An 18,064-nucleotide genomic window follows, 5' to 3' on the forward strand; every position below is an offset into this window, starting at 1 on the left:
CGTAGTCAGGGGCAACGGCAGAAGGTCTGGAATCACAGGCAAGGAACACACAAGGAACGCTTTCACTGGCACTAGGGCAACAAGATCCGGCGAGGGAGTGAAGGGGAAGTGAGGTGATATAGGGAAGTGCACAGGTGTAAACACTAATTGGAACCACTGCACCAATCAGCGGTGCAGTGGCCCTTTAAATCGCAAAGACCCGGCGCGCGCGCGCCCTAGGGAGCGGGGCCGCGCGCGCCGGGACAGAACTGACGGGGAGCGAGTCAGGTACGGGAGCCGGGGTGCGCATCGCGAGCGGGCGCTACCCGCATCGCGAATCGCATCCCGGCCGGAGGTGGTAACGCAGCGCCCCGGGTCCGTGGAACCGACCGGGGCGCTGCAGTGAGGGAAGTGTAGCGAGCGCTCCGGGGAGGAGCGGGGACCCGGAGCGCTCGGCGTAACAGTACCCCCCCCCTTGGGTCTCCCCCTCTTCTTGGGGCCTGAGAACCTGAGGATCAGACTTTTGTCCAGGATATTGTCCTCAGGTTCCCAGGACCTCTCTTCTGGACCACAACCCTCCCAATCCACTAAAAAAAAAGTTTTTCCTCTGACCTTTTTAGAGGCCAAGATCTCTTTGACAGAGAAGATGTCCGAGGAGCCGGAAACAGGAGTGGGAGGAACAGATTTAGGAGAAAAACGGTTGAGGATGAGAGGTTTAAGAAGAGAGACGTGAAAGGCATTAGGGATACGAAGAGAAGGAGGAAGAAGAAGTTTGTAAGAGACAGGATTAATTTGACACAAAACTTTAAAAGGACCAAGATAGCGTGGTCCCAACTTATAGCTCGGGACACGGAAACGGACATATTTAGCGGAGAGCCATACCTTGTCTCCAGGGGAAAAAATGGGAGGAGCTCTTCTTTTCTTATCTGCGAATCTCTTCATGCGAGAAGAAGCCTGTAAGAGAGAATTTTGGGTCTCTTTCCATATGGTGGAAAGATCACGAGAAATTTCATCCACAGCGGGCAGACCAGAGGGCAAGGGGGTAGGGAGGGGGGGAAGAGGGTGACGGCCGTACACCACGAAAAACGGAGATTTGGAGGAAGATTCAGAGATTCTGAAATTATACGAGAATTCGGCCCAAGGTAGAAGATCTGCCCAGTCATCCTGGCGGGAGGAAACAAAATGTCGTAAATAGTCACCCAAGATCTGGTTAATTCTCTCTACTTGTCCATTGGATTGAGGATGGTATGCAGAAGAAAAATTTAATTTAATCTTGAGTTGTTTACAGAGAGCCCTCCAGAATTTAGACACAAATTGGACGCCTCTATCCGAGACGATCTGTGTAGGCAACCCGTGAAGACGAAAAATGTGTACAAAAAATTGTTTAGCCAACTGAGGCGCTGAAGGAAGACCAGGAAGAGGGATGAAATGTGCCATTTTGGAGAATCGATCAACGACCACCCAAATAACAGTGTTGCCATGGGATGGGGGTAAGTCAGTAATAAAATCCATACCAATCAGAGACCAAGGTTGTTCGGGGACAGGTAGAGGATGAAGAAAACCAGCGGGCTTCTGGCGAGGAGTCTTATCCCGGGCACAGATAGTGCAGGCTCGCACAAAGTCCACCACATCAGTCTCTAGAGTCGGCCACCAATAGAAGCGAGAGATGAGTTGCACAGATTTCTTAATGCCCGCATGACCTGCGAGATGGGAGGAGTGACCCCATTTGAGGATCCCAAGGCGTTGGCGTGGAGAAACAAAGGTCTTTCCTGGAGGAGTTTGCCTGATGGAGGCTGGAGAAGTGGAAATCAGGCAGTCAGGAGGAATGATGTGTTGAGGAGAGAGTTCAATTTCAGAGGCATCTGAGGAACGAGAGAGAGCATCGGCCCTAATGTTCTTATCAGCAGGCCGAAAGTGAATTTCAAAATTAAATCGGGCAAAGAACAGAGACCACCTGGCCTGACGAGGATTCAGCCGTTGGGCAGACTGGAGGTAGGAGAGGTTCTTGTGATCGGTGTAAATAATAACTGGAAATCTTGATCCCTCCAGCAGATGCCTCCATTCCTCAAGTGCTAATTTAATGGCTAGAAGCTCTCGATCCCCGATGGAGTAGTTCCTCTCCGCCGGAGAGAAGGTCCTGGAAAAAAAACCACAAGTAACAGCATGCCCGGAAGAGTTTTTTTGTAGAAGGACAGCTCCAGCTCCCACTGAGGAGGCATCAACCTCCAATAGGAAGGGTTTAGATGGGTCAGGTCTGGAGAGCACGGGAGCCGAAGAAAAGGCAGACTTGAGTCGTTTAAAGGCGTCTTCCGCTTGAGGAGGCCAAGACTTGGGATCGGCATTTTTTTTTGTTAAAGCCACAATAGGAGCCACAATGGTAGAAAAATGTGGAATAAATTGCCTGTAATAATTGGCGAACCCCAAAAAACGTTGGATGGCACGGAGTCCGGAGGGGCGTGGCCAATCTAAGACGGCAGAGAGTTTATCTGGGTCCATTTGTAGTCCCTGGCCAGAGACCAAGTATCCTAGAAAAGGAAGAGATTGGCATTCAAACAGACATTTCTCTATTTTGGCATAGAGTTGATTATCACGAAGTCTCTGAAGAACCATACGGACATGCTGGCGGTGTTCTTCAAGATTGGCAGAAAAAATCAGGATATCGTCCAGATATACAACAACACAGGAGTATAGGAGATCACGAAAAATTTCATTAACAAAGTCTTGGAAGACGGCAGGGGCGTTGCATAGACCAAAGGGCATGACCAGATACTCAAAGTGTCCATCTCTGGTGTTAAATGCCGTTTTCCATTCATCCCCCTCTCTGATGCGGATGAGATTATAAGCACCTCTTAAGTCCAGTTTGGTAAAAATATGGGCACCTTGGAGACGATCAAAGAGTTCAGAGATGAGGGGTAGGGGGTAGCGGTTCTTAACCGTGATTTTATTAAGACCGCGGTAGTCAATGCAAGGACGTAGAGAGCCATCTTTTTTGGACACAAAGAAAAATCCGGCTCCGGCAGGAGAGGAGGATTTACGGATAAAGCCCTTTTTTAAATTTTCTTGGACGTATTCAGACATGGCAAGAGTCTCTGGGACGGACAGAGGATAGATTCTGCCCCGGGGTGGAGTAGTGCCCGGGAGGAGGTCAATGGGACAATCATAAGGCCTGTGAGGAGGTAGAGTCTCAGCTTGTTTTTTGCAAAAAACGTCCGCAAAGTCCATATAGGCCTTAGGGAGACCGGTTACATGAGGAAGCACAGGGACACGGCAAGGTTTACTGGGAACCGGTTTTAAGCAGTCCTTGGAACAAGAGGGCCCCCAACTCTTGATCTCCCCAGTGGACCAATCCAGGATTGGGGAATGGAGTTGAAGCCAGGGAAGTCCAAGAAGGATTTCAGAAGTGCAATTGGGGAGGACCAACAGTTCAATCCTCTCGTGATGAGATCCGATGCGCATTAGAAGGGGCTCCGTGCGGAAACGTATAGTACAGTCCAATCTTTCATTGTTTACACAATTGATGTAGAGGGGTCTGGCGAGACTGGTCACCGGGATGTTGAACCTGTTGACGAGAGAGGCCAAGATAAAATTTCCTGCAGATCCAGAGTCCAAGAAGGCCACAGCAGAGAAGGAGAAGGCAGAGGCAGACATCCGCACAGGCACCGTAAGACGTGGAGAAGCAGAGTAGACATCAAGGACTGTCTCACCTTTGTGCGGAGTCAGCGGACGTCTTTCCAGGCGGGGAGGACGGATAGGACAATCCTTCAGGAAGTGTTCGGTACTAGCACAGTACAGGCAGAGATTCTCCATGCGGCGTCGTGTCCTCTCTTGGGGTGTCAGGCGAGACCGGTCGACCTGCATAGCCTCCACGGCGGGAGGCACAGGAACAGGTTGCAGGGGACCAGAGGAGAGAGGAGCCGGGGAGAAGAAACGCCTCGTGCGAACAGAGTCCATATCCTGGCGGAGCTCCTGACGCCGTTCGGAAAAACGCATGTCAATGCGAGTGGCAAGATGGATGAGTTCATGTAGGTTAGCAGGGATTTCTCGTGCGGCCAGAACATCTTTAATGTTGCTGGATAGGCCTTTTTTAAAGGTCGCGCAGAGTGCCTCATTATTCCAGGATAATTCTGAAGCAAGGGTACGGAACTGTACGGCATACTCGCCAACGGAAGAATTACCCTGGACCAGGTTCAACAGGGCAGTCTCAGCAGAAGAGGCTCGGGCAGGTTCCTCAAAGACACTTCGAATTTCCGAGAAGAAGGAGTGTACAGAGGCAGTGACGGGGTCATTGCGGTCCCAGAGCGGTGTGGCCCAAGCCAGGGCTTTTCCAGACAGCAGGCTGACTACGAAAGCCACCTTAGACCTTTCAGTGGGGAACTGGTCCGACATCATCTCCAAGTGTAATGAACATTGGGAAAGAAAGCCACGGCAAAACTTAGAGTCCCCATCAAATTTATCCGGCAAGGATAGTCGTATTCCAGAAGCGGCCACTCGCTGCGGAGGAGGTACAGGAGCTGGCGGAGGAGATGATTGCTGGAGCTGTGGTAGTAACTGTTGTAGCATAACAGTCAGTTGAGACAGCTGTTGGCCTTGTTGCGCAATCTGTTGTGACTGCTGGGCGACCACCGTGGTGAGGTCAGCGACAACTGGCAGAGGAACTTCAGCGGGATCCATGGCCGGATCTACTGTCACGATGCCGGCTGGCAGGTGGTGGATCCTCTGTGCCAGAGAGGGATTGGCGTGGACCGTGCTAGAGGATCGGTTCTAAGTCACTACTGGTTTTCACCAGAGCCCGCCGCAAAGCGGGATGGTCTTGCTGCGGCGGTAGTGACCAGGTCGTATCCCCTAGCAACGGCTCAACCTCTCTGGCTGCTGAAGATAGGCGCGGTACAAGGGAGTAGACAGAAGCAAGGTCGGACGTAGCAGAAGGTCGGGGCAGGCAGCAAGGATCGTAGTCAGGGGCAACGGCAGAAGGTCTGGAATCACAGGCAAGGAACACACAAGGAACGCTTTCACTGGCACTAGGGCAACAAGATCCGGCGAGGGAGTGAAGGGGAAGTGAGGTGATATAGGGAAGTGCACAGGTGTAAACACTAATTGGAACCACTGCACCAATCAGCGGTGCAGTGGCCCTTTAAATCGCAAAGACCCGGCGCGCGCGCGCCCTAGGGAGCGGGGCCGCGCGCGCCGGGACAGAACTGACGGGGAGCGAGTCAGGTACGGGAGCCGGGGTGCGCATCGCGAGCGGGCGCTACCCGCATCGCGAATCGCATCCCGGCCGGAGGTGGTAACGCAGCGCCCCGGGTCCGTGGAACCGACCGGGGCGCTGCAGTGAGGGAAGTGTAGCGAGCGCTCCGGGGAGGAGCGGGGACCCGGAGCGCTCGGCGTAACATTACCCTTATTCTGTAGGTCCATACGGTTACAAGGATTCCCAATTTTTTTTTATTATTATTTCTTTATTACTCCATTTCAATAACAATGATACATTCTTCATAAAATTGCACTTTCATTTTCTTCACATATTGTCAATATTACAAAATTTTATACAAACCCCCCCCATACACTTCTCAAGTCTGGTTCCAGTGCCCTGTCCGACTCACATCACTCGCATCTATTCCTATTACTGATTTCAATAATTCCTCCTCTCTCCTCCCCTCTCACATCCCAACGCTAATCATTGGGTAAAAAAAAACGAAAAGAGTACCATATATCTATACAAAAAACAAAAGCGAATAAATAAATAAATAATAATAATCCTCCCCCTTTGTATTCTCCATAGAAGGCTAAACATGCAATCTTTTAATTGCATACACCTTTTAATGTTATGCCATAGCATAGCATTGATCAGTGTTATCGGTGTTCTGCTGCTCTTGCCTGCTGAAGCTTCCTGCGGCAACAGAGGACTGATCGGATGACAAGGAGGCAGGTAAGAGCCCTCCTGCCGTCCACTCAGCTGATCAGGACATCGTGATTTTACTACGATGGTCCCAATCAGCTCCGCTGATCTGCCTGGATCATTATCCTTGATTGGTGATGCCCGGCATTAACCATGGGTCCCAGCTGCTGATAGCAGTCTGGGCCCACCGGGTTTGAAGTGTGCTCAGCTTGTGACCACAGTTCAAACACCGGTAACGGGACCAGGGCGTACAGGTATGCCCTCGGTCCTTAAGGTGTTAAAATTAATAATTACATAACTTTGGACCTGAAAAAAAAAGAATGGTGGATGTTATTTTTGATGTCCACCATTAAAATTAATGGTGTAGTGCTTTTGTCATGGCTTATAGTGGAAAATGGCACCTATTCTGAGTTTTGCTATGTGGCCTAAACTGTTTCTGTGTTCCCTCGTTATTAACATTCTAAGGCTGGGTTCACATTTGTACGGCAATGCAACATTGTCCCTGATGGGAAGGGATGGCAAATCCTGATATCACCAGCTAGATCTGTTGCTCGATAGGCTGAGGTATTTATGTTATAGACCATTTTCAACTGCATAGTGGAAGACCAGGGAAATAAAAAAAGAAACACATTGTATTGTACAGTATAGCACAGTATAGCTAACCATGGACTAGAACTTTGCTTATATTTTCTCATGTACAATAAACAGATATAAATGTATTTATCTTCACTGGAACAACACTCTGCTTTCATCTGTTCCCACCATCCCCCAGTCAAAAAGGAAAGAAAAAAAATCTATGTATTTATGTTATCTATGTACTGTATATACTGCAAGTGTTTTTAGAAAAAAAAAATGTTACTGGAGACCAACCAGCAGCCTTAGTACTGTTAAAAAAACAAAAAGTCTTCCATGAAAAGAATATGGTTGCTCAAATACTTACTCTACCATGCAGTTTTTCGTTTAGTTTTCGTTCGTGATGTTCACTCCTCTTCACTTTCAACCACTGTACCAGTGGTTTAATAGTTAGTCCCTATTTACAATTGATAAACATTACATTGAGTTAGCTTGTATGGAAATAGAGCAATTTACTATACTATAACTAAGGCTGCTTTCACACTATGAATTTCTCCATTTAGGAACTTCCGTAATTTTTTACAGTAATTTTTCCGCCACGATGTCCCGTCACTGTATAATGCCCGTAATAAATTACGGGCATATATGGGTGCAAACTGGCAGTTACAAAACCCCATAGGCTGCAATGCAATTTAGTCACGGCCGTCAGTGGTTTCGTAACGGCCGGGTTTCGCAGCTGTAGTGACGGAACTTCTGACGGAAGTTCCTAAACAGAGAAATTCATAGTGTGAAAGCAGCCTAAGACAATTTAGAAAAGTATCATTTACTTAAAAATGTTTATAAATTTTGTATTTGTTTTTGCAGCAACTGGCAAACTGAGAGGCAGTATATGATGAAAAGAAATTATCCTTGTACCAAAATAAAAGAAAATAATATTTTTTCTAAGGGCTCCATGAAAATAAAAAAGAAGAAACACTGCAGTTCCCGTTACATACTATTACCGAAAGAAATTAGGAGTAGTGACAGTCTAATTAATCAATCACTGCAGTGGCATCCCTCCTCACTCAGTAATTGGCTGTGCAGGCTGGCATTGTAGTGAAAACTCCATCTCGGAAATTTTTTATATCTTTTTATTGTGCTGGTGGCAGGGACATATGAACAACCATCCTACATTTATGTTGCTGTCATGAGCCACAGTCAACACCAAAGATGGAGGGGGCTTCCTCTCTTACCCCTTCGTCTTTCCAAAGTGGACTCTATACCAGACCCCAACTGGTAAATTTATGCTTAATTTTCAGACTTATTCAGAATGAGAAGATAGCGCACACCTCCCTGAGATCAATCAATTTGGCAACACCTGATTCAGTTAATCAGCCTTCCATTCCTTCCACATCTACCAAATCTTTGTGAAATAATTATACACTTTAACCTGTTAAGGACAGCAGGCGTATCCATACGCCCCAGTTTTAAAGTCCTTAAGGACTGAGGGCGTATGGAATACGCCCGTGGGAATTCCGGTCCCCGCTGCTAGCCGGTTGGGGACCGGATTGGGATGCCTGCTGAAAGTATTCAGCAGGCATCCCGACACATTGTTGAGGGGGTCCTGAGACCCCCCCCCATGTCGGCGATCGGAGAAAATCGCATGTCAATTCAGACATGCGATTTTCTCCAATTCCAGGCTGATCGGGTCTCTGGTGACCCAATCACCAGGAAAATAGGGATGATCGGAGTTGTCAGTGACAGCCCCGATCATCCTAAGGGATAGGAGTGAGGTCGCAGTGCTGCGAGCTCCTCCTATCCCCTGCCATTAGTCAGAACTGAGTTCTGACCAATGGCAGTGCAGGACAGGGGGTTGCCATGGAAACCCCTGTTCTGCCCACCCCTGGATGTCGGGCAGAACGGGGGGGGGAAGAAGATGGATGCCTGTACCTGAGGAGAAGATGCGTGGGGCCCGGAGATCATCGCAGACATCCACCGGAGATCACGGCTCAGGTAGGGAAACAACGGTGGGGGGGAGAAATGAAAGTAAAGTGATCTTTACTGTGGCAGCCACTAGGAAGGCCGGACTGCAACTCCCAGCATGCCCAGACAGCCAAAGGCTATCTGGGCATGCTGGGAGTTGTAGTTTTGCAATATCTGGAGGGTCACAGTTTGGTGACCACTGTTACAGTGGCGCCCAAACGGTGGCCCTCCAGATGTTGCCAAACTACAACTCTCAGCATGCCTAGACCGCCCAGGCATGCTGGGAGTTGTAGTTCTGTAACATCTGTCCCTTCAGGTTTTGCAATTTTCATGAAATTTTTGGAAATTGCTGCTTTACTTTGAAGCCCTCTAATTTTTTCAAAAAGTAAAAATATGTCCATTTTATGATGCCAACATAAAGTGGACATATTGTATTTGTGAATAAAAATAAAATGTATTTGGAAAATCCATTTTCTTTACAAGCAGAGAGCTTCAAAGTTAGAAAAATGCAACATTTTCTAAATTTTCATGAAATTTTGGGATTTTTAACAAAGAAAGGATGCAAGTAACGCCGAAAATTTACCACTAAAATAAAGTAGAATATGTCACGAAAAAACTATCTCAGAATCTGAATATTCGGTAAAAGCGTTTTAGAGTTATTAACGCTTAAAGTGACGGTGGTCAGAATTGCGAAAAAGGGCTCAGTCCTTAAGGTGAAAAAGGGCTCAGTCCTTAAGGGGTTAATGTAGGCCTCATCCAGTAATTCCTTTACTAATTTGACTTATCTTGCACCTCTTGGTATCCCTAATATGTAACTGGATTTATACATAGGGGAGTATCTTCCAATAGAGGAGGGGTATGCCAATGCTATGAGGCCCAGTGGACGGGGGCCTTGTTAGGGACCAAATGGCCCCAATTTACCCAGCATATTAAAATGTGTGTGGTTTTGGACGGCCATCCAAACTACATATTTTATAACTTGCTTGCTATCCGGGGAATCCAGGACACTTGCCCCAAAGGTACAGGACAGTGAGCACCACCTAGCTGCTGGTGTAGGCAAGACCACTTCAGGCTGCAGCCTACACTGGTAGAAGAGCCTGACTTCTGTCCCAGGGAAGGCGGTTATGTCACTCGTCATTACCACTTGTGACATAGCAGGGGAGGAAGAAGATGAACTAGCTGTTTCTCTAGGTGAGAGTGGAGGTAAGTATTATTTTTTTAAATGAGTCTAGCATTTAGAGGGGAAGGCTAATCTGGTGAATACCTGCCTACCTGAATACTATCAAGACTTGCCTAATAGAAGACTATACCTGACTACCAGGTAGACATATCTTACTAATGGGGGACTATCTAGCTACAGACCTACCTAATAGGGGAACTTTCTATCTGCGGAGACATAATTAATGGTAAACCTAAATACCTTATGAGGGACCTACATACTTACACAGTTTTACTGTGTGGGGTAACAAGGTGGGTGTTATTGCCATTTGGGGACTTTGATGGGGAGTTTGTATAGAGGTGAGGAGGATGCTGGAGGGAGGATTCTTACATGTTTAGGCCCATTTCACGCTGCTGGTCAATTACGTCCATCAAACTCCCTTATTTTTTCTGTTTAACGGACGTAATTTTGACGGGTCATAACTGCCAATAACTGATCCCAATGGACCCCATTATAGTCAATGGGGTCCGCCGGGCGCTGTTATTTTCGGAGAAAAAAGGTGCAAGCACAATTTTTTCTCCCGCTTTTCTCGATCCTAAAAAAGCGGGCTTCACACTGCCGGATACAAGCGTCAGTGTGAATGTAGCCTTATGTGGACAATTCTGCTGGATTGAGTCGTGGATGAGGAAAGTCTTCATATTGGTTTGGGCCAGATGGAGAAGAGAAATTCCTCATGTTAGAGTAGACCTCTACTGTAGGTCACTGGATGTAACTGCACTGTATCTTTACTACTGTTGTTCAGCTCAGACCTTCTCCTGGCTGTTGCCAGGTAAAACTTTTCTGAAAGTATTGGTATGTGACTACAAGTGCACATTTATAGTTGCATAACAATAATAATCTTGATGGTAATTTATCATTGTTTTATGAAAATATGTAAAAAAATAAAAATGCCAGAATTACAGTCCTTTTTATCTTGTCTTCCAAAATGTGGAATAAAAAGTGATAAAAATGTTGTGTACCCAAAAACGGTTCCAATAAAATTTAAATTTCACTCCTGCAAAATAAGAAAAAGTGTCCTCACATACCATTGATGGCAAAATAGTAACTCAGAATATGGTGACAAAAAAACTTTCTTTTTTTTAGTTGTTTTTTTAATTTAAAAAACTCTTAAAGCATATAATAATCAGTAAATTTGATGTTTCTGTAATTGTCTTATTAAAAATAAACAAATATATAAAAAAATGTTTTCATTTGATCCAGAATTTCTAGTAATTTACTTTCCCTTAAAGGGGTACTTTAAACATCTTATCCTCTATCCATAGGATAAGATGTCTGATCGCTGAGGTCCTGCCGCTGGGGCACCCTGCGATCTCCATGCAGACACCTGGCGTTCTGAAAAAATTTCTACACTTTTTTTTATATTTTAGTTCATTTATAGCATAAAAAATATTTTTGTAAAAAAAAATCATGTTTGTAAGTCGCCGTATTCTGTGAGCCCTAACTTTTTGGGTGTGTTTTGGGGCGTATTATATATCTAATTTATTTTATAATTTTTTCACATTTTTTTATTTTATTTTTCACATTTTTTAATATATTTTTTTACATTTTTATTCTTTTTTCACTTAATTTTTTCCCCAATTTTCACATTTTACTTTTATACTATTATATCCATAGGTAGCCTTAGGTAAAGACTGATCTATTGCCATGACAACGGAGGCTACTGTCAGTCCTCCGGTTACTAATAGATGCTGCGGTCAGAGTGACCGCAGCGTCTACATGGGTTAATTCAGGATCAGAGCGCAGCTGCGATCCTGAGTGCCCGTGGGTGGCCTCCTCCGCTGGGGCCCCCCTCATCCCCGATCCCTTCACTGTGTGAAGCGAAGGAGGTGAGGGGGAAGGAAGAGACCCCCACTAGATCCCTGCTATTGGTCCATCTGTGCTAACAAACCAATAGCAGCGATTGCTGGCCGGGGACCGCTGCGATTGGTCCCTGGCTGGCTTCAGGGAGGCTCTCCGGCGCTGTGACAGTTTATTCTCATCTGGTACATGTACATGGTGTTGCAGGAAGTCATCCCTAATCACCATGTACATGTACCTGATTTTGCAGAAAGGGGTTAATAGAGGGATCGTGGTGTGATATCATGACCACAGCCTCGCAAGCCCAATGTTCTTAATCTGGTTGATCCAGGCGGCCTTGGAATATAAACTTGTTATACCACCAAGTGCTCTCATTATATCTGTATTAATCCAGAAGCAATTTTTGCGTATCATAGATATGCTAATAATTGCAATGTCTGATTGCATGCTGACAAATATGCTGAAAGGGGTATTCTGGTAAAAAATATATATTTTTTATATAATGGTTCCAGAAAGTTAAACAGATTTGTAAATTACTTCTCTTTAAAAATCTTAATCCTTCCAGTACTTATCATCTGCTGTATGCTCCACAAGAAGTTATTTTTTTCTTTTCTGTCTGACCACAGTGCTCTCTGCTGGTACCTCTGTGTCTGTCTGGGAACTGTCAAGAGCAGGGGTAAATCCCCATAGCAAGCCTATCCTGCTCTTGACTGTTTCTGAGACAGACAGAGGTGTCAGCAGAGAGCATTGTGGTCAGACAGAAAAGAAATTCAAAAAGAAAATAACTTCCTGTGGAGCATACAACAGCTGATAAGTACTGGAAGGATTAAGATTTTTAAATAGAAGTAATTTACAAATCTGTTTATCTTTCTGGCACCAGTTGGATTAAAATGTTTTTTCTGGATGCCCTAATTACTGTCATCTCAAAGCCACATAAGGAGCACCTCCAACCCACTAATTATAGGCCTATTTCCCTTATTAATTTGAATACTAAAATTCTCACTTCACCCGCACCAAGGCATCACGACAGTTAAGGGTTAATCCAACACCCTTTCATCACTGCACAGCTACACCCTACCTACTGTTACGCCTAGCGCTCCGGGTCCCCGCTCCTCCCCGGAGCGCTCACGGCGTCTTTCTCCCTGCAGCTTCCCGGTCAGTCCCGCTGACCGGGAGCGCTGCTCTGTCTCGGCCGTTGGGGATGCGATTCGCACAGCGGGACGCGCCCGCTCGCGAATCGCATCCCAGGTCACTTACCCGTTCCCGTCTCCTGCGGTCATGTGCTGGCGCGCGCGGCTCCGCTCTCTAGGGCGCGCGCGCGCCAGCTCCCTGAGACTTAAAGGGCCAGTGCACCAATGATTGGTGCCTGGCCCAATTAGCTTAATTGGCTCCCACCTGGTCCCTGACTATATCTAACCTCCTCCCTTGCACTTCCTTGCCGGATCTTGTTGCCTTAGTGCCAGTGAAAGCGTTCCTTGTGTGTTCCTTGCCTGTGTTTCCAGACCTTCTGCCGTTGCCCCTGACTACGATCCTTGCTGCCTGCCCCGACCTTCTGCTACGTCCGACCTTGCTTTTGCCTACTCCCTTGTACCGCGCCTATCTTCAGCAGCCAGAGAGGTGAGCCGTTGCTAGTGGATACGACGTGGTCACTACCGCCGCAGCAAGACCATCCCGCTTTGCGGCGGGCTCTGGTGAAAACCTGTAGTGGCTTAGAACCGGTCCACTAGCGCGGTCCTCGCCATCCCTCTCTGGCACAGAGGATCCACTACCTGCCAGCCGGCATCGTGACAGTAGATCCGGCCATGGATCCCGCTGAGGTTCCCCTGCCAGTTGCCTCCGATATCACCACGGTGGTCGCCCAGCAAGCCCGACAGATCGCCCATCTAACCCACCAGCTGTCGGAAGTGTCCACCATTGTGCACCAACATTCGCAACTTCTTCAGCAATCATCTCCTCCGCCAGCTCCTGCACCTCCTCCGCAGCGAGTGGCCACTCCTAGCCTCCGCCTGTCCTTGCCGGACAAATTTAATGGGGACTCTAAGTTTTGCCGTGGCTTTCTTTCGCAATGTTCATTGCACTTGGAGATGATGTCGGACCAGTTTCCCACTGAAAGGTCTAAGGTGGCTTTCGTAGTCAGCCTTCTGTCTGGAAAAGCCCTGTCATGGGCCACACCGCTCTGGGACCGCAATGACCCCGTCACCGCCTCTGTACACTCCTTCTTCTCGGAAATTCGAAGTGTCTTTGAGGAACCTGCCCGAGCCTCTTCTGCTGAGACTGCCCTGCTGAACCTCGTCCAGGGTAATTCTTCCGTTGGCGAGTACGCCATACAATTCCGTACTCTTGCTTCTGAACTATCCTGGAATAATGAGGCTCTCTGCGCGACCTTTAAAAAAGGCCTATCCAGCAACATTAAAGATGTTCTGGCCGCACGAGAGACTCCTGCTAGCCTTCATGAACTCATTCATCTAGCCACTCGCATTGACATGCGTTTTTCTGAGAGGCATCAAGAGCTCCGCCAGGAAAAAGACTTAGATCTCTGGACACCTCTCCCACAGTCTCCACTGCAATCTGCGCCTAGGCCTCCCGCCGAGGAGGCCATGCAAGTGGATCGGTCTCGCCTGACCCTGGAAGAGAGGAATCGCCGTAAGGAGGAGAATCTTTGTCTGTACTGTGCCAGTACTGAACATTTTTTGGTGGATTGCCCAATCCGTCCTCCACGCCTGGGAAACGCACGCTCGCACTCAGCTCTCGTGGGTGTGGCGTCTCTTGATGCTAAGTCGGCTTCTCCACGTCTCACGGTGCCTGTTCGGATCTCTACTTCAGCCAGCTCTCCCATCTCAGCCGTGGCCTGCCTGGACTCTGGAGCTTCTGGGAATTTTATTCGGGAGTCCTTAGTGAATAAATTCCGCATTCCGGTGACCCGTCTTGTCAAGCCACTCCACATTTCCGCGGTCAACGGAGCCAGGTTGGATTGCACCGTGCGTTACCGCACGGAGCCCCTCCTAATGTGCATCGGACCTCATCACGAGGAAATTAAATTTTTTGTCCTTCCTAATTGCACTTCCGAAATTCTCCTTGGACTACCCTGGCTTCAACACCATTCCCCAACCCTGGATTGGTCCACTGGGGAGATCAAGAGTTGGGGTCCCTCTTGTTCCAAGGACTGCCTTCAACCGGTTCCCAGTAATCCCTGCCGTGACCCTGTGGTTCCTCCTGTATCCGCTCCCCCTAAGGTCATTAAGGACTCTGCCTGCCACAGGAAATGCCTCTCCCCCCCTCCCAGTCCCATCAGGCAAACCTCTGTATCCCCTCATGACCCTCGTCCTGGTGTCACACTGCCCCGTGCCAGGTCTCGCCCTCTGCCATCCCTCCCCATTCCTACTCCTGCTGTACTGCCTGCCATTGAGGAAACCATACATTCCTTCCCGGTGTCCTCATCCCAGGGGAGGCAGTCACCGGACAAAAAAAAGGGGAGACCTAAGGGGGGGGGTACTGTTACGCCTAGCGCTCCGGGTCCCCGCTCCTCCCCGGAGCGCTCACGGCGTCTTTCTCCCTGCAGCTTCCCGGTCAGTCCCGCTGACCGGGAGCGCTGCTCTGTCTCGGCCGTTGGGGATGCGATTCGCACAGCGGGACGCGCCCGCTCGCGAATCGCATCCCAGGTCACTTACCCGTTCCCGTCTCCTGCGGTCATGTGCTGGCGCGCGCGGCTCCGCTCTCTAGGGCGCGCGCGCGCCAGCTCCCTGAGACTTAAAGGGCCAGTGCACCAATGATTGGTGCCTGGCCCAATTAGCTTAATTGGCTCCCACCTGGTCCCTGACTATATCTAACCTCCTCCCTTGCACTTCCTTGCCGGATCTTGTTGCCTTAGTGCCAGTGAAAGCGTTCCTTGTGTGTTCCTTGCCTGTGTTTCCAGACCTTCTGCCGTTGCCCCTGACTACGATCCTTGCTGCCTGCCCCGACCTTCTGCTACGTCCGACCTTGCTTTTGCCTACTCCCTTGTACCGCGCCTATCTTCAGCAGCCAGAGAGGTGAGCCGTTGCTAGTGGATACGACCTGGTCACTACCGCCGCAGCAAGACCATCCCGCTTTGCGGCGGGCTCTGGTGAAAACCAGTAGTGGCTTAGAACCGGTCCACTAGCACGGTCCACGCCAATCCCTCTCTGGCACAGAGGATCCACTACCTGCCAGCCGGCATCGTGACACCTACCCTACACCCCCAAGCTATCACATAGCCCTCTATCCATAGGATAGGGGATAAGATGTATGATCGTGGGGGAAAAAGGCTGAAGTATCCCTTTAATGGCCAACACAGGAGTGGTCCTGGCCGTACAAATTTAGGTTAGGTGGTTTGTGGATTTGCTTTTTCAGAATTGTGTGTTTTTTTTGTATAAGGAAATGCCACCTTTAGAAAAGATTGTGTTTAATAGTATTGCTCAATAATTTTAGCATTTTTTTTTTCACATGAATGGCAATAAATGTCTAATAGATGCAGGACCCAGAGGTGGCACCTATCTCAAGATTGGCAACCTTCTCTGGCCCTAATGCCGCAGTGGTTGGGAAGCCAAAAACAGCCAATCGGACTGTTTTATTTAGTTTTAGGAACAGTGTGGCTTGTGATTGGCCTTCATCTATTAGACATTTATGGTATATCCTGTTCATAAATCTGTATTCACTTAAAAGCATCTCCTACTGTTAAGTGGGGGTCCCAGCACCTAAACCCCCACCAATCAAAACTTTTGATATGTCTCTATGACATGTAAGGTTGTTTCTATTTGTTTTATGCTTCTGACACTTTTAAAAGCAAACATTACAAATGTTTCCTTGCTAAATCTTTCTACAGATGTCAAAATAGTTGACTATCCTTTTAACATTAAATACCCAATCACAGAGAAGTACACTTCTGTACAAACTTCAGCTCTGTATAGCATTATATGTATCTTAGACATAATGGCAAATAAATAACATAGAAAGTAAATCTTGTTGTTACAGAAACAAACATACCTGAAATATGACTGTAAAATAAACAACAATAATAGTTGTGCTGACAAACAGGTTCTTGGATTTTACCCTTTCACCATCTAGTAAAGCCACTAAAGCAAAGGCAACAGCACCTCTCAGTCCACCATATGACATCACAACTTGATCTATAATTTCAAGTTGTACCATTCTATAGCGGTTTAGAATCCATGTTTGAACAATTACACCTAAGAAAAACAGAAAGTGAGGTTAGTTAAAACAGTTGAATTCTATGAAATGACGTCATTTCTGTTTGGTATACCTAGCAGTTTTTCTCAATCTTTTTAAGCCAAGTAACCCCTACGGATAACTAATAAGGTGTTCCAGTCGAATACTCCCAAGGAAGCGATCAGTTATAAATGTTGACTAAATAAGGACAAGCTCACACTAGTACCATAGGCTCTGTTCAAAGTCTCTGTCAGTAGTTTCTTCCTGAATGAGATCCCCCATAACAATGTAAATCACATGCATTTTACAGTAATACTGCCCCTTTCAAGTAATAATGAATTATTAATTAATGAATAGATTTATTCATGTTTTATTAATTCATTATTTATTATGAATTCATTATTTATTTATTTATTATGTTTCCTTCTCCAGTAATTTTGTTCCCTGAAGCAAGTAATAATGTCCAAATCTCCAGTAAGCTGTCTTTAGCCAGATACAATGCCCCTTGTAATTATTAAGAATGCTCCTTTGCCCAGTAAAATGCCAGCAATAATGCCCCACTGTATTTAGCAATAATGCTCCCTGTAGCCTGTCTGTAATGTTCCCAACTGTAGCAAATAATAATAATGATGCCCCCTGTAGGCAGTAATATTCTCCTAACTACAGAGGGGGAATCTTAATGGTTATAGGAGGACACATTACTTGCTTCATGGGGCTATACAGGGGAGCATATAACTGGCGTAATATGCTCCCCTGTAGCAGGAAATGTTTTTTCATAAAGCCAGTAATAAGTCCCCCATGTAGCTAGTAATGTGTCCTACTATAAACAGTAATTTTCCCCTTCTGTAGTCAGTAAAATACCCCTCCCCCTCTTGAAAGTAATGTGCCCCCCTTTAGCCAGTAATATGCTCCTACAGCAACCAGTAATATGCCACCCCCTGTATCCAGTAATATGTCCATCTGTAGCCAGTAATATGCTCCTCTCCAGTAGACACAAATATATAATCCCATATGAATCTGTCCAAATGAAACATTGCCAAGCTCATCGGAACCCTGCAATCACCTTGAAGTGTTCGATGAGCCCTCTGAGCAAACCAGCATGTTTCATTCATACCTTTAAACAGGGCCTCTTCTATTTTTATTTTAAAGTAACAAAACAAATACAGCTTTCATACTTAGAAACACACACTATATGCTCCCCTGTATATTTTCCTATTTGTCCAGTGCTAACTATTCAGATAAAACTTCCCTGTCTATACAGCTTGCTTACTACCAGCCAATTGTAGATCATTGATGATTTCCAAGGTGTTATTAAGGGAGGGCACAAGTAAGGAAGATCATCAGATATAATAAGTCTGAAAAGAGTTCAAGTTGGATGGACTAAATATTAAAATATGCATAAAGCACCCATCGCAGGAATACTATAAAAAATTAAATAATAAACCTTAAAGGGGTGC

The 18,064-nt window shown here is 46.8% G+C and overlaps 1 protein-coding gene across 2 annotated transcripts in view; it reads right to left on the reverse strand.

The window, feature by feature from the left end:
• SLC9A3 (solute carrier family 9 member A3) overlaps nt 1-18,064 on the reverse strand; it is a 192,121-nt gene that overhangs the window by 74,475 nt on the left and 99,582 nt on the right. For both annotated transcript variants that reach the window (XM_056520134.1, XM_056520135.1), the window contains exons 7-8: nt 16,425-16,627; nt 6,813-6,902 (exon numbers count right to left, since the gene is read on the reverse strand). In XM_056520134.1, coding sequence (XP_056376109.1) covers nt 6,813-6,902; nt 16,425-16,627 — 293 coding nt within the window. The remainder of the gene's footprint in view (nt 1-6,812; nt 6,903-16,424; nt 16,628-18,064) is intronic.

The sequence above is a fragment of the Hyla sarda genome, chromosome 5 (genome assembly GCF_029499605.1).
Source record: "Hyla sarda isolate aHylSar1 chromosome 5, aHylSar1.hap1, whole genome shotgun sequence".
NCBI lineage: Eukaryota > Metazoa > Chordata > Amphibia > Anura > Hylidae > Hyla > Hyla sarda.